The sequence below is a fragment of the Scomber scombrus genome, chromosome 12 (genome assembly GCF_963691925.1).
Source record: "Scomber scombrus chromosome 12, fScoSco1.1, whole genome shotgun sequence".
NCBI lineage: Eukaryota > Metazoa > Chordata > Actinopteri > Scombriformes > Scombridae > Scomber > Scomber scombrus.
The window spans coordinates 972537-997465 of record NC_084981.1 but is presented as its reverse complement, the minus strand read 5'-3'; the positions used below and the strand labels follow the sequence as shown (position 1 = coordinate 997465).

The 24929-nt window shown below is 41.3% G+C and overlaps 1 protein-coding gene across 1 annotated transcript in view; it reads left to right on the top strand.

The window, feature by feature from the left end:
• Positions 1-6010: 6010 nt before the first annotated feature.
• Positions 6011-24929, top strand: part of LOC133991782 (heterogeneous nuclear ribonucleoprotein L-like) — a 51948-nt gene continuing 33029 nt past the window's right edge. The window contains exon 1 of the mRNA XM_062430330.1: positions 6011-6244. Within this exon, the coding sequence (XP_062286314.1) occupies positions 6011-6244 (234 nt within the window). The remainder of the gene's footprint in view (positions 6245-24929) is intronic.

Sequence of the window (24929 nt, the reverse complement as noted above, 5' to 3'; positions counted from 1 at the left end):
TGAGCTCCTTTCTCCTCCTCTCTCTCTCTATCCATCTATCTATATCCATTAACATTCATGTACTATTAATGCATTCAATAACCTAAACTTCTTCCCCGGAGTTGTCTGTGCTTTCTCGTCTCACAGGTAATCTGGGCCTGTAGACGTCCGGATGACAGACTCCAGCCCCGGACCTTCTAGCTTCAATGTTTATTTTCTATGTGCTTCTCTCTCTCTCCTATTCTTCCTCTCTCTCCTCTCTACCCCAACCGGTCGAGGCAGATGTTCTCCCACTTTGAGCCTGGTTCTGAGGTTTCTTCCTGTTAAAAGGGAGTTTTTTCTTGCCATTGTCGCTAAGTGCTTGCTCATGTGGGAATGTTGGGTCTCTTTAATATTAAAACCTGAAGAGTACGGTTTATGTGTAAAGTGCCTTGAGATAACTTTGTTGTGATTTGGCGCTGTATAAATAAAGATTGATTGATTGATTGACAGGGCTAGAGCCTCAGATGGCTCATTAAGAGCTATTTGTATGCACGAGTGAGGCCAGACTATCCAACTTCACTTTGCTGTGTGTTGAGTGGGACATAAACACTGACAAAGAAGTTGGCAGGTTTGCCACCATAAAGGAAAGGAGGATGATTTTTTTTTTTTAAAGGAGCCAGATATGTACACAGTTCATGAACTTGTTTGGATTATTTTGTTGTAATGAAGATGGTACACAAATAAACTCTTCTAAACTACACACTGAGCAGTGCTAAAACAATTAGTGAGCAAAACATCCATAGTAAGTATTTAACTTCAACTTTAGTTATGAAGAAATCAGTCCAAATGTTAGATTAATCTTTTGTTTAACTCCATGCTTACTGAATCTCAGCACCTGTATGTGTCACTGCCTGTTGAGTTGTAGACTGTCTACTTTATGTTTCAATGAATAGACCTTGTATAGTGCTGTAAACCACTGTTTCTATCTTATTCCTGTGTAACAAAGACATGGCACTGAGACAGTGCACCTGGCCTGTCACTGTTTATCAGTGGTGCTGCTGAACTGTTTGTCAGTCGATGCAGGTAGGGTGCTTCATGCTGTCCTTGGTGCTGAAACGTTTGAACACAACTGGTAACCTGAAGAACAAACTTAACTGACATAGTGGCTTCACTGTATGTTTCCTCTGACATAGGCTTGCTTGGTTCAGTGAGTGACAATTTGTGTTTATGGATAGGATGGAAGGATATACATATCAGCAATTTTACAGTTGTGAATTTTAAAATGACTTTATCAGAAGGGCCCCTCAAGAATGCTCCACCTATAATTTTAAACAAACATCTGATAATATCTAGCCTACTGATAATATAGCCATAGTCAGTTATCTGAATGCACTGCTTTTCACTTTACCCACACATATTTATCCTGCCAAGCTGGGAAATCAAATCATCAACCTTCTGGTCACAACCTCGCTTCCCTGACCTTTCGGCCATATAGGCTTGTGTAATTTATGCATTTAATCTATCAGCACTATTTTGCCAAGCAATTTCCCTTTTCATGATGACTCCTTTATCTTCTTCATATAGGTTCATCAGCAGGGTTTGTTCTGTTGAAGACAGATACCGCTCTAGTTTCTTTCCTATAATTAACTGTTCTGGGCTGCCCTATGTATTTCATGCACATGCACAATACAAGCTTATTCAAGCCTGGTTAGAGTTAATGTTGAAAGATTGAGAAAGTTGACGTTAATTCAAGCCAGGCTATTTCAAGTAAGCACAGTTTTCTTTTGCTGCATTGATGGAACACTCTGGGTTGGTCAATTTTCAAAACTGAATAAAGCATTGGCAACATACATGTAGTGTAGTGCTTCATCATTGTCAAGGCTCTTATTTTTTATTAAGGTTTTAATCCTGTTGCTGAAAATAAAAATAATAATGTTGAATAAGTTGAATGAAAACGTAAAGATATCTGAGCTGGGACAAGCCCCAAGTGTTCTCAGATCCTAACACCTGATTACCACTTGATTAAAACCATTTTAAAGCATTCACGTTATACATTTTAGAGACATCACAAGATCATTATTACATAGCAAGGAGAATAGAACTGAAGTGGTGTCCAGAACAGTAGGTCAGATTAAAACATGAACTTCCTGCTGGTGCGTGAAAACTCACTCTAAAGTGTGTTGTATGTATTCATGCTCATTTAATTACTCACATTACCCTCTCCGCTCCCCACCCATGATTAATATGTGTGTGTATCACTTTTCTTTACTTTACAAAGTCTTAAGTGAAAGGATCATTTGAACGATCTCATCTTTCATCTGCACTCTTGTCCAACAGGCCCAGCTGCCTGAAAGCTGATCTGAATCACATGAGTGGTGTGAAAACAGACGACATGGGAAAGACTTGACAAAGAGGAAGATTACTTGTGTCTACAGGATTAGACAGGAAGTAACAGCAAGCAGCTCTGTTACATTGCATTATTCTGTTTGTGACTTCACTACCAAGCCTCACACACACACACACACACACACACACACACACACACACACACACACACACACACACACACACACACACACACATGCAAACATACACAGTACACATGCACACAGAAAAACATACAGACACATACATAGTGTGCAATGACTTATTGCATCACTGACACTGTTATTAAAGGAAGTGAACAAAACATTAACAAACACAACTAAACAGATTTTTTAAAAAGGGGCAGTTCAAAAGGGGCACATTTTACTGCTTACTCATTATTAGTTTCAGGTTTTAACACACCTACCTGAAATAATTAACAGGCTCCTGATATTATACTTCATGTCATTTACTAGTTTGAAACGGTAAAAGCCTTATTTACACTTGTGCATTGAATCTATGCAGAGCTTATGCTGTTGCCTACTGCTGTAGCCATTGTGAGCATGTACACATGAAATGTGCTGATGTGTCTGCAGCATAGGCTAGTAGAGACCCAAATTAATCAATTAATCAATTAATCAATCAATCTTTATTTATACAACGCCAAATCACAACAAAAATCATCTCAAGGCACTTAGCTCTCAGTTCTAAGCCTATTGATTAGTTGACCATAAGGAAAAATATACAGTACATCACAAGACTTAAACTTCAAGCAGCCTCTAACCATCATCATTTTTTCATGTAAATTATTAAAGCAACATGAGGCAAAAGCACCCTGGTCAGGTGGTCGGGTGGTTAGAGCGCATGCCACATAATCGCTGTGTCCCTTGTTCGAATCCAGACAGGGACCTATGCTGCAGGTCATTCCCCTGTTTCCTGTTGGCCTCTCTGCCATTCACTGTCTAAATAAAGGCATAAAAGCCCAAAATAAATCTTTTTAAAAAAAGGCAACATGAGGCAAGTAACAGAACAAAACAGGCCAAATAGTGAGTGAAGATTGTCACAACATTTTGAAGTCATTTGCAGTAATGTCTATAGGCAGCAACACCGTGGAAAATTACATAAACAATAAAAAGTAAATCAAGAAAAGCTGTTGAATTGTTGAAATGTCACTGACGGGAACAAACGGACACTTAACAACATACAGTTGCTGAATGCCACCAAAGTTTTACAGCACTGTTTTTGAAACGGCTACAAATTCAATAATGGTAAGCAAAAAAAGCACAGATACAAATTGGTAGAAAAAAGAGGAAACTAGTATGAGAGATTAAAAGGGCTACATATAGAAGTGAAACAACATTGTGCAGAATAATAGTACAGCAGAATCACAATATATGTGATAACAGGCTTTAAATAACAGGATGTCATCAGCACTAACGTTACAGAACTAACACAGATACAAACTATTATATTACATTAAACAGTTATTTTTATGACTTCACTTTTCTGTGTATGTCATGACTGACCAGGACCATGTTTGGCCATGTGCATAACATCAAGGTCCCATGAATGTTTGGGAAATTTCATGGCAATCTATGGAAGAGTTGGTAAGAATAGATCATACCAACAATGGCAGAGCCACACTACTAGCACAGCAACAACATAACTTAATGAAAGGAACATAAAACCTGGGGGCAATGAAAAAGTTATGTTCTAATGAGTCTTTTCCCTCTGACCTCATGGGTTTATGTACCTGTGGTATGTCTAATTTGGTCTTTGTGGTAATGGTCATACAACCTGGAGGCCTTAGAGGCTCCCTGGAACCCCAGCTGTCTGACTATAGGTGGTACATTTATGTGTCCAGCTTTTTTTCATCTACCAGCTCATCAAACAGCTACTGTATGAAAGGATGTCTTCATCTGTCAGCATGTCCCTAAGAATGCTGACATGGGACAAAAGAAAGATGAGCTCCCATGGAGGACACGCTCTGGGTGTCACAGTGCACAGTGTAAATGGAATGGATCCAGTTGGAACTCAACTCTGGCTCTGTTAATCAGCTCCAGTCTCACTCCCCAATCTCACATTCATTTTAAGAATAAACATGAAAATGAAATGACCATTCCACTCAGTCATTCATTAAGCTGTTTCTCTCATCCTCTACAGGACTGTTCCAATTCCAACAAAATCATACAGAGTCAAATGAATTGTGGGCACACATGAAGACTGATATAATCAATAACAAGGAAGAGCTGCTGTGCTAATTTAATTTAAGTAGAAGGACATGGACATATGTGTGTTTCTGTATATGTATCGTGTGTTGAAGGTTATATTCTGTTGTACATGTTTTTCTGCCCATTGTTAAAACTAAAATAAAATAAAAATATATTGCAAAATGGTGTTTGGACAACATCAGAAAGATGTTACAAAAGAAAAGAAAGACAAAAGGATACTATTGATTTGCAGTATGGGAAATGAAGGATCTAGTGATTTTGGAGCTTGATCCTCATATAAATTTAAAGTCAGGGTATGGCTCACTTTTGAACTCTTAAAAATCAGTCCCTCACAAATCCCACCAATTCCAATACAAACTGGCTGAAGTACCCATACGCCCTTTAAGATTTTCCCCTCAACAAAAGACAAAAACATTGTTCATTGTTCTTTATATATTTGCCTGGGCCTTTTTGGGGGACGTTCTATCTTAGTTACAGCAAATGTCCAAAGAGCTTTGAGAAGGGACAGTGCCATTGGTAAAGCCTGTAGATGTGTGGTGAAACATTAAGACAGACATGCTGGATGACAGAGAAAATGATCCCTTCAATGATTCAAATTCAAAAAATTCAAATTCAATATTACTTTATTTATCCCTGAGGGGAAATTCAGCAGAACACACTAATACTGACACACTTTCTGTCTTCTTTCCTTCTCTGTAAGCCTGAATGATTATGAAAAAAAATATCTAATTGTGATTATTGTACATTATTATTACATTTTGACTGATGTTGTAATTGTGATTTTATTTGTGAAATTAGAAGGAATGATAATTACATCATTATTCTCATTTTCATTACAAAACATACTTAATGATAATGGTGTGTTTTTTGCAGGGATCTGTACCAAACAAAGATGTTTTCTTCACTCAGTCTGTAGAATATGATGTGTAGGCTAGGACATCTCTGCAGCACATTCTTAATATAAAATGGTATTTTGACACAGATTTCCCCTTCAACAAATATTGCTCCTCCTGCTATTTGAAAATAAAATAAAAATTAATGGTTCAGCCCTACATGTCTGCAATTTTCTGTCTGTCTCCTCTTTGCTGTAGCCCACCATTCCCTTCTCTGCGCACTCCTCTGCAGAGCGTGGAGAGTTGTGTATTGACGCATCAACACTGACCAATCCCATGGCGTGTCTCCAATGTGCAGGATCAGACTGACCAATACGAGAGCAGCAGTGGGCGGGACGTGTCAGTGCACTCACACCTTCACACAGAGAAAATCTGTGGTGTTGGATGATATCAGGAGTCAGACACATCCTGAGAGTGGAGCCGCCTAACGGGGACACATAACCTACACACACGGAGATACGGAGGGTGCTTTTCGAGGAGACGACTGCTGACATGGATGTGTCAGTGTGAGCAGCTACAGACACGGTACCGCTCTCCAACAGGCTCACCACAGCCGCGAGCATGTCGACGGTAGAAGGAGCCGGCCAGCGCGAGGAAGGGGAATACGGAAGGGCGGCAAAGCGGCTGAAAACGGAGGAGAGGGAGACGGAGACGGAGGCGGAGGAGAAAGAGGAGGGGGAAGAGGAGCTGGAGGAGGGGGAGGATTCGGACTCCGGCTCGCTTCCCGGTAACGGAGAGTCAGGGGCGGACAACCGGGCCCGATGGAGCGACAGTCAGTACGGTGCAGGACGGAGGGTAAGGATAAAAATATTATCTAATGTTATCCTGCAGCACAGCATCACACAGGCCCGCGTGCACGTGCGCGCACCCGTGTGTTTGCTGCTGCTGCTGCTGCTGTCATTGAGTAAGCATCTCCTACCTGTCACACCACAGCTCACTGCATATCATTACTGCTCACTCACACAGAATGGCTACCCTGAACATTAAACCTACAGCACCTACATTAAAACTGAAAGCATTGATGGGATGAATTACCTGACATAACATTTCAACATTGCTACACAACAATTCCACGTTATAGTGTAAAGTGTAAAGTGTACAGTAGCCCAATGTGAAGAGAAATACATACAACATTGTGATGAGTTTCTGTTCTCCTCAAGTCTAGAAATGCTGCCACTTCTATTCTGTACAGTTCTCTCTTATTTTCTTACACTGTAGGTAGGCTGTTCAAATTCTTCCCAGTTAACGGTTGATGGTTTGAAACTCAGCTGTGAACTGTGTTGAGTTGTAAAACACTATAGTTTGGTCACTGAATGGGGACAGACCTGGTCCTGCTCCTCCTGTTTTGTTTGGTTGTTTTTTTTTCCAAAGAGATGGTCTTGGTCTTGGTCTTGGTCTTGGTTGATCCTTCCTTCCTGATCCCACACCCAGGCTTTTAATATTAGATATATTTAATGATATTTGTTATAACCTGATACACCTGCACAGTGCATACAGTAAAAGGGTTTGCATTGTGCAAATCCACTCACCGTCTCCTCTGCAGCTGTGTGTGCACTGTCACCAACCACTGATGTACAGCAGGGCTGCAAGTAATGATTTTTTTCATTATCAAATCATCTGTCTATTATTTTCTCATTTCATTTGTTTGGTGAGAAAATGGCAAAAAAGAGAGAAGTTTGTGGATCCGACACTGGACAGATCCACAGTTACCACTCTACTAGTGTGGTTCAATGGACAGTACACTGGCACGCAATCACAGACTGATCCCAAACTGAACTGCACGTGACATTTTGTTGTGTATAATAAACGGAAATGATCAAAAAAAAATGTTATTAACATTCTGTGTATGTTTCCTCAAACAACAGGCTGCACACACTAATTCATTGGCAAACATCATCAAAACTGCAACAGACTGCAATTGTGAATTCTGACCTCCTATTCAAAGCCATGCTATTTATAACAGAGCTTTTACAATAAAAATGGACACACACAGCCTCCTTTAGAGTCTGGGGCTCAAACAATAGCATCTGTAGTGACATACTGTGTGTGAGGACAGCCTTATAGATGTTGAGTACATAGTCCACAGTGTTTTGGATTTAAAAAATGTAATGCACTTTTTGTACAATCTCTTCATTAGCTGAAAGACCTATCTTTTTTTAAATGTTAGAATATGTTAAGTGTTTGTTATGGAGAGTGTTAGAGTACATTTAATTTAACAGTGCATCAAATGCCAAAAATGTCAGTGAAAAACTTTATTTGTAACTTAATAAGATTGTCATTTTCTTTCTGCACAGTAAAGAGCAACATACTCTCCTCTGATTTTCTGTTGTATCAGTTTGCAAATGTAAGGACTTCATGTCAGAATGAGTCTCTGGCTCAGCTGAAAAAAGGAAATGTTGGGTAGATTTTTCTTTGTGGTCTCATGGGTGTGGATACAGTTTGGATTGAGCTGCATTCATGTGGAGGCATTTTTGAAAAGAGAATATCAGAGAAAGGTGAAATGTAGTGGTGTAATGGAGCATAGTTGATCTGTACAGATCTCCCCCCACAGTTTGGCATGCATGTGAACCGCAGATGTCTCATTGGAGACAAATTAAACAAACTGCTGTTACAGTCATGGACAGACAGTCTGTCTCTAACAGAGACTTTGAAGAGGAACATCCTAACGTGTCCAACATAACATTTACTGGTATGTTTATGTGCTGTTTAATGTGCTGTAGCTGAGCAGCTTCTTAAACCACTTCTCCCTGGTGAATGTTTGTCTGCTGACTCAACAAGTGAAGCTATAGGACAAGATGTGTGTATCATCATGTTTTGATGATATGGACAGTACTGTGTTTAAAGAAAGACAGTATCATGTCTCATATTGCACTTCAATTTAACCATTGAGTATCGAATATTTTATATATTTAATTTAATTTTAACATTGGACATCTTGAATGTTGTTTTCTTTTAAGAGCATAGGCATGAGTTCCATGCTGTAAGGGTGTTACATAATAAATGGAAAACAAAGTTATATTTGTGTTCCTTTTTCTTTTGCTGATCTGAAACATTTTGTAATCCATGACTCAAAACCATAATGCAATCCTAACTGCTAGTTTTGTGATGCGTTGTACCCCTGATGAAATGTGTGTATTTATCTGACTGGCCCAGCAGTCTAACCTGAGCTGATCCACTGATCACAGGTCAGATTATCGCTCATATCAACACGTACTACTGGGAAAGAGGAAATGTGAACAAAGGAAGTCACAGCTATGACATGAATTGAAAAGTTGAGTTACTTAAGAGATTTCATAAGTGATGATGAGTAAGTTCAGCGATGATTTAAATCCTCATCGACCATTTTAACATTCTCTATCATTCAGTGTGAGCCTCATTAGAGGTGGACGTTAGTTAAATAGCTGAGGAGATGGAAGAGAATGATTTAGTATGCTCAAAGCTAATTGGGTGAAAGATGTGATTTGATTTGTCATGTTCAGTTTTTGTTATTTATGTGTTTAATTTAAGGTGTAATTTAATGCATCTGTAATAAAAATATTTTTGCTACACAACAGAATACATCCACATGCTTCTGAAATGATCAGCTGACTTCCTGTGACTCTTCTGTAGGTCAGACTTTTATCACTTTATTGTAAACACGCAAACTGTTATATTATTTGTTTATATTAACTGTCTTAATATCAAGGTTAGTGTTAGTAGTCTATAAGAGATGAAGCAGTGGTTCAATTAATGCTTTGTTGGTAATGTAGTTTTTATCTTCCTATTGATGAGTACAGTTCTTGTTCCAGAAGTGAGAACAAATCCCCGTACTAAGATCCAGCCCTAAAACATAACTTTACTCTAGAGTTTGTCATGCAGTTCACTCCATTAGTTAAAATGAGGATTTGACGTTAAATTTAGACATTTAAATTACATTCATCTCTTTCTCTTCAACTCACATTTCAACTGCTTTGCTTATTAAATGCTTTGTTTATTGATGTATCAACATTTTCTATCCATGATTTCTTTGTTCACTTAAATACAATATGACACATAATTAGTAGATAAGAAATAGTCTGCAGCCTTTTATTTAAAAAAGTTAACTGCATTAATTCATTAATGAATTCATTTGGAAGCATCTTCCAGTCTCCTGCCTGTATGAGAATAACAAACTGAAGGGGAAGTGGAGCTCTGCTGTGTTATTAGGGCCAGAGCGCCAAAGCCCTATTGTTGATTCTTATTAGGGTCAGAGCGCTTAACGTGCGCGAAAAGTCATGAAACTTTGCACACGCACCAGTTCCACCTTCAAAAAGTACGGGGCAAAATGGCTCGACAGCGCCACCTAGGCACATTTAAAATCGCTCCAGATCGACGTAGAAGTATGAAATTGAGTATGCATATATATCATGACCAGACGCACCAAAAACATACCAGGACCTATACCCTAAATCCAACAGGAAGTCGGCCATTTTGGTTCAAAGTTGCAATTTTGGCCATTTCCAGCTTGAATAGTTAAAACGTACTCCTCCTTCATATTTGACGTCAGCGACTACAAATTCAGTCAGTATCATCTACAACTCGGAGATGAAAAGTTATAAAAATGGTGACTTTTCGTCATTCCCAGGGGGTGTGGCAGAGCGGTGAATTTCGATCCTTCTCCATGAAAAATGAAATGGCCATTAATCCAACAAACATGATCCTATGAGGCCCAAACTTCTTGTGCTTGATAAGAGTCCCGCCCTGAACAGATCCATGTGTCAATACTGGATCTGAGATCATAGCGCCACCTGCTGGCAACAGGAAGTTGTATGTTTTACACTTTGACCCCCTGTGGGTAGCAGGTTAATCAGATCCATCTCAAATTTAATCAGAAAAGACCTTGGAGATTGTATATTGTGAAGTTGGTGACTCTGTGAAAAAGGTGTTGCCGTGACGTCGACGCAGATTTTGATGTCTCGCCATGAAATTTCAAAGCCTTATAACTTGACTCCGCATGCTGTAATCTTTTCCAAATGTCATATGCTTGTTCAGAGTCCCAGTCTGAAGACATGTACAGGGTCATATTTAGTGACAGTCATAGCGCCACCTAATGGTGACAGGAAGTGACATACGTCTATTCTTTGACTAATTACTCCCAGAATCTTAAGTCAGTACACTTGAAATTGACACATCTAAGACATAAGACCTCGGTGATGCTACATTCTGCAGCTCATGACCCATAATCAAATACTGTTGCTATGGCGACACATTCTACGCCATGACTTACAATAATGTTTTTGAGGGGCAAGGGATGCCTTTACGGTCACGAAACTTAACACACACGTCTGGAGTGTGTGTTAACCTCCCCTTCCTCCGTGACCCTTCCCATACTCTCCCTCTGGTCACATCGCTCTCCAACTCCCTCACTACATCATCACAACAAACAACACGTGAATCTGTCCAACCTCCGTCCTCTTCCCCAGTGCTCATAACCAATCATACAGCAACGTCACCTGAAACTGGCTCTGCTTAACACTCACTCAACATTAAAAGCCTTATTCTCAATGAGTTTATAACGGACAGTAAACTGGACTTCCTCAGCCTCACTGAAACCTGGCACAAACCCTTGGACTACTTCTCACTAAACCAGACCACACCCCCCGGCTTCACATACATTGAGAAAGCTCGCTCTGAGGGGCAGGGAGGTGGTGTTGCTGCTGTTTATAGAAAGGACATTATAACAACTTCCATCTTCATCCCCGCCGCTCACTCAATTGAGCACATTGCCTTTAAACTCTCTGGTCCCTCTCCTTTAGTCATTGCTGTCATTTATCGCCCCCCCCCCAAGCCAAACTCCTCCTTTCTCTCCAACTTCTCTGATTTTCTGACCCAGCTATGTGCCATCTCACCTTCTGTTCTCCTCCTGGGCGATTTCAACTTTCAAATCGACAACTCCAACTGCAAACCTGCCACTGAGTTCCTGTATCTGCTACAATGCCTCAATTTCGCACAACACATCAACTTCTCCACTCACACCCGTGGCCACATTCTGGATCTCGTCTTCTCTACTGGTCACACACTGCATCAGCTCTCCAGCCTCAACCTCAGCATCTCAGACCACCTTGTAATCACCATGGACATCAACATTCCCACACCCATCCCCAAAAACAAACGGAAAATAACCTTTAGAAACCTCCAATCCATCCCCTCCTCTGCGCTCTCTGCAGCCCTTGCCAAGCCTACACAGATTACCTTCACCAATACAAAGATGCTCTCAATACCACCCGGTCCACCTACTACTCAAACCTCATACACTCTGGCTCCTCCAATCCCAAGGCTCTCTTCTTCACAATAAACAAACTGCTCAAACCCAGCGACAATATCTCCAACTCCTTCACAGTCAACAAGTGCAACGCCTTTCTGTCATTCTTCCAAGTTAAAATAGACACCATCACTACAGACAACCTCACTACATCCTGTGCCCTCTACTCCTCCCCACCTGTCCCCCCTTCCACCACTCAACCACTGTCTCAGTTTTCCCCCGTGTCACCAGTGGAGCTGTCCACACTCATGGCTGGCATGAGAAGCTCCACCTGTGCTCTGGACCCCATTCCATCCAACCTCGTAAAGGACTGTCTATCTCCCCACTCATCACAGAAATCATCAACTCCTCCTTCAGCTCTGGCTCTGTCCCCCAAACACTCAAACTGGCTGCTGTCACCCCCATCCTTAAAAAACCTGGACTCGACCCATATCCAACCTCCCCTTTCTGTCTAAAATACCACCCAACTCAAAACCTACCTCACCTCCAATGTTCTGTTCGAACCATTTCAATCCGGTTTCCGCTCACAGCACAGCACACAAACTGCCCTTCTCAAAGTAACCAATGACCTACTCCTCTCCTCAGACTCTGGCCACCTCAGTATCCTCATCCTCCTTGACCTCACTTCAGCCTTCGACACCATCAGCCACCCGATTCTTCTTTCCCGTCTGGAATCCTCCCTCAACATCACTGGCACCACCCTCTCCTGGTTAAGGTCTTACCTCACAGACAGACAACAGTTCATCAACATCAATAACTGCATCTCTTCCACCGCTCCTGTGCCCCAAGGTGTCCCCCAGGGTTAGGTGCTTGGTCCTCTCATCCTCTATATGCTCCCCCTCTGCAACATCATCCGTCGCCACGGTCTCCATTTCCACTGCTATGCTGATGAAGTCCAACTCACCTTCACATTTCACACACATCCTTACACAACAGCCTAAACATAACATAGACATATACATTATTACAAGTTACACTAAGGCCAATTGCCACAATTTTTCCACAACATGTGGGCAATTTTCAAACCAGCTACATGATAAGAAACATGGTTTACATCTCAAAAACACACTTTGAAGCAGCTAAATCCATGCATAAATACCCTGCATCGTCCTCAGTGTTAAACTGAACACCTTTATCACATCATATTCATGAATGCTGTGATTTTCCTCTGCATTCCCTCATGATTAGTGGCTGTGTGTGTTACTTTGTGGCTGTTTTCTAGCTCCACATAGTGAACACAGGAAGTGTTATTTCACCAATTCATGCAACATCCAATAATAGCATGCCTATGAAGACGTCTAGGTGTGCGCGCCCTCCGACAGCGCCACAGCACAACGTGGGTGGGGAGGGAGGGCCCGTTCATCGCTGTTTGCAGCTTTAATTTATGTTGTATCTGCAGCAGTGGAGAGCACCCTCTCTGCTACACTGTTAACTCAGAGGAAAGACAACACTGCCCAACATTCTAAGTAAGTGCAGGGTTGTTGAAGTGAGACAGAATGAACAGAGTTCTTTTCTTTACCTCAGGTTTATGTAGTTTAATGATGTGTGTGTGTGTGTGTGTGTGTGTGTTTGTGTGTGAATGAACATCTCCAAGTAGCCCATCCATCTTCTTAATCACCCTCTAATGATCGTATGACGTGTGTGTAACTGTGTATGTGCATGCATGACTGAGTGCGTGGAAACTAGAATACATGTATGTAATGCTGATTACACGGCAAAGTGATATCACCTTCACTCAGCACCCTGTGTGTGTGTGTGTGTGTGTGTGTGTGTGTGTGTGTGTGTGTGTGTGTGTGTGTGTGTGTGTGTGTGTGTGTGTGTGTGTGTGTGTGTGTGTGTGTGTGTGTGTGTGTGTTACTGCTCCACTGTCTCTCAGTGACAGTGTAGAAACTTAGCAGGATACTTCATGTGCCTTTGGTATTGAATTGCCCTCACAGTTAAGTTCTGCCTTTTTCGTTCGTTATTTAAGAATCTTTTTTTTTTGACATTTGTGAATCAGTGCAGAATCGTCCACATCTGCATGGTGATGCAGCTAAGAATTGTTTTTATTCCACTAGCCTCAATTTATGCCTTTTATCAGATAGAGAACACATTAACTATGAGTTCTACAACACCTTCTGTTTCTCCATCTTTCCCTCATTTACATGCACACCAGGATATGCTGAGAAATTAGGTTACATACAAATGACTAGTTTACATTGTGTGGTTACTGTAAAAAACAGTATATAAAACACAGCAGGTCAGTAATCAGCTTTATTTTGGAACCACAAAGTTGTCAAGACAAACATTAAGAAAACTGTCCAGAATTGTAAAGTCCTGTGTGGGAGTATTAGAAATCATTGTGCAGTGATGTGATCCAATAAGTCCCTAAACACATGAATCTGTTACTCCACCTGGACTTCCTGGATCATATTTCATTGTCTCACCTTAACAACACGTCCCCACCAACACAACGCAGGGCTGTTTTTGGCCTGAATGCCTGCTTCAACAAACCTGAAAAGCCCTCTGTAACAGTGCATCAAATAGCTGTTAATGAAATCATTAGATGCTTAATGGATATTTTTCCCATTAAGGTTGATTCCTTCAGTTCTGTTTGGTTTCTGTGATCTTAAATTGAAATTATAAACATGTCACACCTGTAAAAGAGAAGTGTCACGCCTCAATTTATCTTTCTGACTGTAAATAATGCTTCAATGAATGAACATCTCCAAGTAGCCCATCCATCTTCTTAATCACCCTCTAATGATCGTATGACGTGTGTGTAACTGTGTATGTGCATGCATGACTGAGTGTGTGTGGAAACTAGAATACATGTATGTAATGCTGATTACACGGCAAAGTGATATCACCTTCACTCAGCACCCTGTGTGTGTGTGTGTGTGTGTGTGTGTGTGTGTGTGTGTGTGTGTGTGTGTGTGTGTGTGTGTGTGTGTGTGTGTGTGTGTGTGTGTGTGTGTGTGTGTGTGTGTGTGTGTGTGTGTGTGTGTGACAAAAATCCTGTAATGGTGAGACAGTGAGAAAGGAAACACAGTGAACTAACAGAGTGTGGTTGACAGTGATAGCCACACGTATACGTTATTGGATCCCTCTGCTGGGGCCAAAAAACTCCTCACTTCTCTATTTACACTGTTGGTTTATTTATCTGTGCACAGAGCTGCAAGTGCAAAACACATTTATCTCTGTTCCCCTATACATGAATTCAAACACACACCCGTCCACGCCCTGAACAGTCACACAGCAGCCCGCATATCTCATTTAACAACATCATATCTCATTTAACAACATCATATCTCATTTAACAACATCTGGTGTAGTCAGGCGTTGCAGATGTGAAATGCTTAGTCTAAGAGGTTCAGGATATATTGTGACCTATTTTTTAAATTCATAGATAAAACAGCCTTTCTTTAATCTCAAATTGAAGATGTGAGAGAATTCCTCAGAGACATGGCTGAGAGCCTCAGCCCTGGACCCAGTCAGTAGAGATCTGACAACAAGACACTGACCAAAGTGACAAAACAGAGATTGAACAAACCTCCAGAGAAATCATCTCTGACCAATCATTCAATTATGGCAGGTCTGGAATTTAATCATAGGGCAGGTTCACATTTGCCTGTGATACAAACAATTCATAAAGCTAATGTATGACTTTTAAATGTTGTCTGATCGATTTTTATTTATTATGAAATCTGTCATAACAATAACATTTTCTCATAACAGCAGCTTTTACTGCAATAAACTGACCAAAGGAAAACGACCAACCACATTTTGATTTTAGAATTGAAAATCTATGATCTTAAACTCTCAGTCGGTGTATATATGTAACAATGGTAACATGCATCAGCAAGTAACTTACATGGATTCTCCCCAAAGTGAAAAGCAGTTCAAACAGAACTTTGCTGTGTTTGTGTCAGTTTGTCATGAACAGTGAGTGAATGTCATACACTGTGGACCCTGAATACAGTGTAGTATTACTCCTCTTTATCATCCTGTTTCTATCTGTCTGTCCAGCTGTAGTTTTGTTAATAATCACAAAGAATCATTTCTTCATGAGCTCTTTTTGAACAGCAGAGAACAAATCAGCAACACATAAAGAGCAACAATGTACTGCATCACTTGAATAATATATGATAATAATATTAATACTTGTTTTTCTTGTTCAACAAGAACAACAATTCATTCATAATACATCTCATATAGAACACAGGCAATAAGAAGTCTGGTTTCTAAAATAAAACTGAGTTGAATGTCAGCAGTTCAAATTCCATGATATTTGTATGAAGGGACAAACTTTTTCATGAGGGATAACAATAGACAGGGAGGGGCTTCAGTAACTTGTTGAGTGGTCATGAGGTGGTATGAGAAGGAACTCATTGTGAAATCAGTGTGAGGCTGGTGTGTCTGGTGCACATGGTGCCTTATGAGTTGTATCTAGTTGTGTGTTTGTTAGATCAGTGTTGTGTGATGGCATTTAGAATCACCACGAAGAGCTCAAAACTGCTATTACACATCAATACAAGGTTTCTATCCTACACATTTTATTCTAGTGATGAATTTGTCAAAAGTTTGTGTTGCTGCTCACTTTGATGTACAAATGTATGTATACAAATATACAGTAACTATGTCATGACTGAAATTGCAATGTCAATATTTATATGTCTGTAAATGTATCCTATAGTCATTAGCGCAAGATCAGGTCAAGTCTGAATTTTCTTAGCTCTTCAAAATTTCTTCAAATGTATCTGTAGTTGTTGTCATAGCTAGGCCTGCACGATTCGGGGAAAAATATGAATCACGATTTTTTAGCTTAGAATTGATATCACGATTCTCTGCCACGATTTTTTTTCCTCACGAAATGTGAAGTTTATTGCACACATGAAACATGACAATTCAACACAAATTGGCAGTACCAAATTGGCCTGTAAACATAAAGGCTTCAAAGTCTTCTTTCAAAAAGAAAACAAACATTCAATTGGCCATTCAAATTGTAAAATAAATATAGGCATAAATAAAACACAAATCTGCCAACATACTAAGGCGTCAGTGACAAACGAAAATGAATATGCATTTGGCCATTACAAAAGAGTAAATTAAATTATATTTTCTTTAGGACTTAGGCCTCTCGCATGACCCTATATGTGACCCTGAATATGGCACTTAAAGATTCCTGGCCAGAAACACAAGTCTGTCAACATGCTCTGGCTTCAGTGATGCACGGTGGCATGTCACAATGTTGCCCCCTGTACTGAACAGCCGCTCAGAAGGTGAGCTGGTAGCTGGAATGCATAGGTATTTCTTCACCAACACAGACAGCCGTGGACATACATTGCTATTTTGCCGCCACCAGATTAAGGGATCATCTTCACTGTCAATGTTGCACGTCAGAAGATATGCCTCCAGCTCTGTGGACACTGTGTGCTGTAAAGAGGACTCGTCGTCATTGCCTTGTACTGCTTTGAAGAAGCTTCCAAGGGTCTTTCGGCCTTTCTTCGTGGGGGGTACTGGGCAGGCATTTGGCTGGGGATTTTGCTGGAATATAAATTAATAATTTCAATCAATATTACCGTAAGTAATGTAATATCACAACAGTTCAAGACTAGACAATTTTATTGAAATGTGGAAATGACCTTACCATAGCTAGAGTTACTCCAGTCATCTCGTCTGTCAGTCTCGCTCTAACTGTGGCTTTCTTTTCCTCACTGATGTACTTCATCTTGAACCTAGGATCGAGGGTTGTGGCCATGTCGAGTAGATCCTGAGTTCCGGGATCACTGTACTTCTCTTGCAAATATTTCAGAGTGTTTGACTTAACTGATTTTGTGAATTCTGTGTCATCATCTTGCACAGCCAAAACAGAGGTTTTGAAAAGGTGGAGAACCGGCTTCACAGAGGAAATGCTGACATATAGTTCACCAGAGAGGGCGTCAGTGAATTCAGCCAGAGGACTTAGGGTGTTGTTCATTGCCTCAAGGACTTCTATGTCTTGCCATGTGGGCACTAGGTGTCTAACCTTCCGATCATTGAAGACCTGTGAAATGGCTGGAAGCTGTTCCAGGATCCTCTGAATCATTTCTTGCCTTGATCCCCATCTTGTTGGGCACTCTGTTTTCAGTTGATGCTCAGGAAGTTTGAGTTCTTTTTGGACCATGGCAAGGTTTCTCCTCCGCAGCATCAACTGTGACTAAAAGTGCTCACAATCTTTCTGCAAAGGCCTGTGACACGGTCAATTCGTGGATCTTTCATGGCATTTTCTAGAAGAAAAGAAACATACAACAAATCTGAATGAGTACAACACAAACTAATAGTCTGTACACTGCACCAATAGTGTAGTATCATAAATAACTTTATGTACGTATGTATTCATTCATTCAATAGTAGTATGTCCTACAGTTCAAGGGCTAACTTGGTAAAACACACACACACACACACACACACACACACACACACACACACACACACACACACACACACACACACACACAGAGAGAGAGAGAGCAACTCACCAATTGCCAGATGTAGCCTATGGCCAAAACATTGGAGCCTGGTCCAGTTGTTGATGGAGATTGCCTTCACTATGTTTGATCCATTGTCTTTTGTCATGCATGTAATTTTCTCCTCTTCCAAACTCCAAGATGCTAGGGCATCCTTCAGTCCCTGTGCCAGGATCGCACCTTTGTGGTCATCTGGGAAATATGCAGTCTGTAGGCACTTGCTCTTCATGGTGAAATGAGTCGCTATGAAGTGGACAGTAAGGCTCATGTACGGTTCCATGGTTCGGCTGGACCATAAATCAGTCGTTGCAGCAAAATAATCCGCGTTATGGACTTCTGCCTGGACTTCTGTGCGCACTTTCTTGTACATAGCTGGCAGTGCAACGTATGAAAAATAGTTGTAGGAGGGTATTCGGTAGCGTTTGTCCAATGTATGAATCATCTTTCGAAATCCGTCACGTTCGACAGTGTTTATTGGAACCATATCTTTTGCTAGATGGTAAGCAATTGCTTCAGTTATTTCTTTACTCCTGCTGGAGTTGTGTGGGTATGGCGTTGCATTGTGCAAAGTGTCCGAAATAGATGTCTGTGTTGTTGAACGATGTTCGGACCTCTTGCCTTGCACGGCCTCATCATATTGCACTTTGTGGTGACGTTTGAGGTGCTGGTAAAGATTTGTTGTGTTACCTTGCGGTGCTGCAACGATGGAAAAGCATGCTTTGCAAATCACTTGAGACTGACGCTCGTCGTCTTCTTTGAATCCAAAATACACCCACACAACCGAATGCGAGCCTTTTTTCGGAACAAGTTCGGGTTGAGACTGACTGGTTGGCTGATTTTCGTTACTAGTACTTGCGTTTTCATCCATATCCATTTTGTTTCTATCCTCCTGTCGCCCAGCTATCCAAACTACCGCGTTCACTCCACAGGTGAAACACGTGACTACAAGGCACTTTGTCATTGGCTGAGGGTGAAGCCCTGAGCTCTGTGAGAACTCAGAAAGGAGAGGATTGCAGCGCTTGGGAGTGCTTTAAAACTCACATAAGAAAGTAGCGTTTGTGATGCTGATGCAGTCGGCTTCTAAAATGAAATGAGAATTGAAATCAATGAAAAACTAAATCGTACACAGGGGTGAATCAAGATCACGATTTTTTAACGATTTATCGTGCAGGCCTAGTCATGGCAACAAGTCCTTATGCCATATGAACTCATTTTCAGATACAAATACAAACTTTCTTATAAGTATGACGGAAACTGCATGTCCATTTTAAATAATAATGAACACCTGAACATCACAAGTCAAATACTGGTTTGAATACACAAGAAACATGCAAACACATAACACTGAAAAATGTCATTACAATGGGAATATGAAATGCACTTCCATTTACAGGTTGCATATGCCTGGATTGCTGAAAATTGGCTGTAAAATAAAATGTTGTCACAGAACCCGACCAGGAGTGAATACAACATAACTATCAGTGCAACTGCATTCAATCATAATATCGTTTGGTTTTCTAACATAACCTCAGTTTTTAGAATAATATGAGCGAGGTGTCTGTCTATGGGATGCAGCCTCCTGCAGCCCTGATAGAAGCATTTATCTCAATCCGCAAATCTTGATTGGCCGGTGAAAGGTGTTCATCCGACGCACCCGGTAGTCGCACCTTCTATATATAGTGTTCGCGGATAACACTCCCTTAATTCAATAAGCAAACCTCTTCTCACCGCCCAGCAAGAAGGGCCGTCTGGCGAGACACCACGCTCATATTATTCTAAGAACTGAGGTTATGTTAGATAACCAAACGTTCTTCTGCATAATATTCACTGGGTGTCTCGCTATGGGATATGGTATCTCCCGTATTGCCAGACAGCTTATCGAACAAGTACCGGCCAGTAGGGAGGGTCCCTGCGTTCCAGTTAGGACTCCAGGACCGCGCTAGCCACGCACAACCCTGACACGTCCAGCATGTAGAACCGAACAAAAGTCAGAGGCGAGGACCAAGTAGCTGCTGAACAAATGGCCTGAACAGACACTCCCCTAAATAAAGCCCAGGATGTGGCCATCCCGCGGTTAAAGTGCGCGCACAAACCCGCCGGCGGCTGCAGACCCCTGCTCGTGTACGCCAAAGCTATAGCCTCCAGGCTGTCCCTTTCAGGGTTCAGCCCAGGAGACAAAGAGCTGATCGCTCCTCCTGATGCTCTGTGTCCTGTCCATATAAGAGCGCACAGCTCGAAGCGGACACAGCATGTGCGCTCGCCGCTCACCGGGAGAAGCAGTGAACGCTTCAAGCTCAATCGGGGAATATGAACCCACCACCTTAGGTACAAAGACCGGGTTGGGCTTCAGAACCATACGAGTATTCCCCGGGCCGAACTGAGCGCACGTAGGGTGCACAGAGAGCGCATGGATGTCACTCACTCGCTTTGCAGAGGCGAGAGCTAGTAACAGCACTGTCTTAAGGGACAGGTGTTTGAGACTTGCTCCAAGCAATGGCTCAAACGGGGGGCCTTTAAGCCCCTCCAGAACCGCCGCTAAATCCCACGGAGGCATCATCGGTCTGGAGACAGGGAGAAGCCTGTGCAGGCCCCTCATAAACCGGCACACCAAAGGGTGTTGGCCCGCTGTTTTGTCCTCAAATCCTATATGGCAAGCCGCTATAGCCGCCAGATAAACCTAAACCGTGGAAAAGGCTTTTCCTTTATCAATCAGGTCCTATAAAAACGACAGTATCGCTGGCACAGAACACTGAAAAGGGGATGTGGCCCCGTTCGAGACACCACCGCTCAAACACTCCCCACTTAGAGTCATACAGAGACCTAGTGGAGGGAGCCCTGGCGTTTTTGATAGTGTTAACCACACTCTGAGGGAACCCAGCAGTGGTCAAATTGAGCCACTCACGGGCCAGGCCCACAGCCGAGAGCTCGAGAAAGTTTATGTGAAGACGTTGGAGGGCCTGGCTCCAGCGTCCTCTAACAGACCTGCCCTCGTAAATGCCACCACTTTCCTGGACGAGACAGTGCCCATGGAAACCCCCTGAGTCAGGAAAGATGTGGCCCGCCAGTGGCGCAGAGCCGTCACGCAATCTGCCGTGACCGTTATCCGCCGTGCGCCATGACGCACGGGATCCAGCCTGAGTGAAGCGACCCAGCGCTGAAATTCCCGCATGTGAAGGCGGCCAAGACGGATCATGAGGATGGTTGAAGACCCAACAGCCGAAGACACAGTCTGAATTGGACGGACCTTGAATTAGACCTCGTCAATGATTTTAGATAAAAATAATCAAAAAAAGTGAAGAATGAAGGATTGTGTGAGTCAAATCAGACTGTTAGTTAGTAGAGGACCAATCCATAAATGAAAAATTAACCCACTATTAATGTACTTTTTGATTTCATGACTTAACCTGCTTTCAAGCCACAACATTACCAGGTACAACATCAAATATTACACAAATACTCTGTTACCACTACTTTGTTATTATTGAGAAACCACTCAAGCGAAACCAGCAACACTTGGTACACCAAATCCCAGAGTAGCCTGTAGCCAGAGGAATGAAATAGCTTTCTATTGGTGCTGTTAGTGTGCGAGCTGATGACTAAGAGCATGACTACATGTCAGACTGAGAGCAGTGAGAAGATGGCGGCTGTTCAGTGGGTGTTCTGCAGGCTGCAGCACATGGAGAGAGAGAACTGATATTTTCAGATTGTTCTGCTGTTTTTTAACATGAAGACACTGAGGGGAGTTTAGAGGAAAGTAGTTGAAAAGACCATGATATTACTCCACAGTACAACTCACAAATAAGACAGTCAGAGTGAAAACCCATGGACAACATATATCTGTAGTAAAAACAATATTGAAAAAGCACAGAGCTGAAAAAATAATAACCCTTGTGTAATTATTGCAATTTAAAATGAGAGGTGTGATGAAATTGATGATGTTGTAAGGGAGCTGCTGGAAGAAATAATCCTCAAAACAAACCGTTGCTACATGCTTAATATTTAAAAGCAGCTAATGCATTTACTCTTCAACTCAACATGGCCATTGCTGATCTGCTATCCTAAATCTATGCAACATTTTTGTTTCAGTTTCACATGAATGCAAACAGTGTGTGCTATCTAGCCTCTAAACGTGTTGCAACAGTGTCTCAATAGTAGGGAAGTGTCCTACATGACACAACCAACTGTGGTCAAACTGCTGACACCTACTAACCACTGGTTCATGAGTAACGTTTGCCTAGTTGCCCGTTGCAATTCAAATGCCACAGTGGTGTACAGGGTTCCTACGCAAGCATGGAAAATATGGAAAAGTATGGAAATAAATTTGATCAATTTCCAGGTATTTAAATGTATGGAAAATGAAAAAAAAATAAAGTATGACTATTACCACTGTTCTAAAATACTGTTTTCTAAAATAGAAAATTAGGTATTTCCAAAAATAATTGTATCAATCTGGATCGTGTTTTATGCCGGGCTACGAACAGTTTGTGTGAGAGCAAACGTCTCAGAAAACATACCGCCCCTTTTACCTGATTGACAAGTGAATTGTCCAGTCTGCTGCCCCGTGACCCTCCTCCAGCCCCCCAGGTATCATCAAGTTTCACTCCAACAGTGCACCTTGACAAGACGGAGAGTTTCACATGGTTTTTGCAGCAATGGGTAGATGCAAGTTGCATCCAGAAACTTGCATCTACCCATTGCTGGCTTGACTGTTTCATATATAAATAATACAATTCACAAACAGAGCTAGATGCATACTTTGCGTGAAGTCGTTTCACATCGCCAACATGGGGGAGAAGGTGATTCTGAGCCACATTAATGGAAAAAAACACTGACGTCTCGTTACTGCATCGCATGAGTGTGTGTGAGAGAGAGTGAGTGTGTGTGTGTGTGTGAGAGAGAGTGAGTGTGTGTGAGAGATAGAGAGTATGTGTGTGAGAGAAAGGTGAGAGTGAGTGTGTGTGTGTGTGTGTGTGTGTGTGTGTGTGTGTGTGTGTGTGTGTGTGTGTGTGTGTGTGTGTGTGTGTGTGTGTGTGTGTGTGTGTGTGTGTGTGTGTGTGTGAGAGAGAGAGTGAGTGAAACAGTATTTACAGTTTTATTTTCAGAAACTTGAGGGACATCAAAAAATTATAAGCATTGAACTGTTAAAATAAAATTCAATGCATTGAACTTACCTGAGTTTTTATTTGCATGCCATTATGGTACTTGGCTACAATCCCCTATTAAGAATAATTAAATATGATGTGAAATATGATACACTGATGTATTTACTCTGAAGTCGCATATTCTCTGAAAAAACAACAATGCAGAGAAGTCTGGAAATTAGGGTATGGAAAAGTATGGAATCTTGAAATTCCAAATGTGTAGGAACCCTGTACCGTAAATCTAGCAACTTACTTACACAATCAGACAAGTGGTGAGAAAAAAGTCAAAAAAAGGTCAGTCCCCTCCCCTGTCACACATCGGAGAATATTGGCTAATCAGGAAATTAGTTGCAACAGTAGTGTGATGTGTGAAACAAACATACCTCATACCCAGAGCTAGAAAATATGACTATTTGTATGGACTTGCTCACAGCCAATCAACGCAAGCGTTCTTTAATTTAATGCAACTAAAGATTGGCCCACTGCTACAGCAGCTACAACCCACCTGTGGTGGCATTTTATGCAATTTAATGCTTCTGTTCACATGATGGGTATTGAATGAAGTACTCAGCTGGTATCAGTATCACTTTTAAAGGTACTTGGAGTGGTACCAGTCCTATTGGTCAATAGAAGGAAAGAAGAACAGAAGTTTTGCTCTCCAAACATTCAGATGAGCCATCTGCCTCTATAAATAGAATAAGAGGAATGTCAATGAGAAAGAGAAGCACACAAAGGGAAGATAGAGGAAGGGATAAATAATCGAGAGAATGAGATAAGTAGAGGTTAGTGAAGAGAGATGGGTACAACATGTAGCAAAATCATTGGCTAAAATTGAATGTGGCATACACAGTAACCATTCAGTTACCAGGGTGCTTCTCATAGTCAGAAATGACAGTCAGAAAAATCCTCTTTTTTCAGTGGCAGCTTTTGCCAGCACTGCTGCTGTTTACTGACCACTGATTTCCTGGTTGTCATCAGTGTTTGGGAGGTTTGGAAATACTTCAAACTTCCACTGATTCAGTCATTCAAGTAATTCTAAGTTCCTGCTGACTGGCTCCCTTTTAATCTGGTGTGGGAGCCTTTTGACTTGTAGAAATCTGCCAGTAGACTCAAGATCCATGGGAGCTTTAGCTGTGTACAAATAATATTTGTAGCAACCAGACTAACAAGTGTTTTTTTAAGCCATTATTACACTGATGATGGTAAATATAGATAAAAGTAAGCTGATATCAAGACATGCAGTTCTTGTGAAATCTTGCACCTTTTTCACAGTTTCAGCAGAGATCAAAGAAAAGTTTTTAGTAAAAAAAATAACCATGATGAATCATGACACCTGTGATGGTGTTTGGGATGGTGAGTATCACTGGAGTGTGTAATCACTGTGCTGTATCTGTCAGAAAACACTAGAAGATGACCGTGATCAACCACTTACTGTATATGGGTCAAAAATCATTCCTATATACATGTTTAAATCATTTTCTTTATAGTGATCAAGTAGGTCTGTTTAATACATGAAAACATGTGAAATAATATTAATAAATACAACTACAGTGATTATGGTTTTTTTTTAA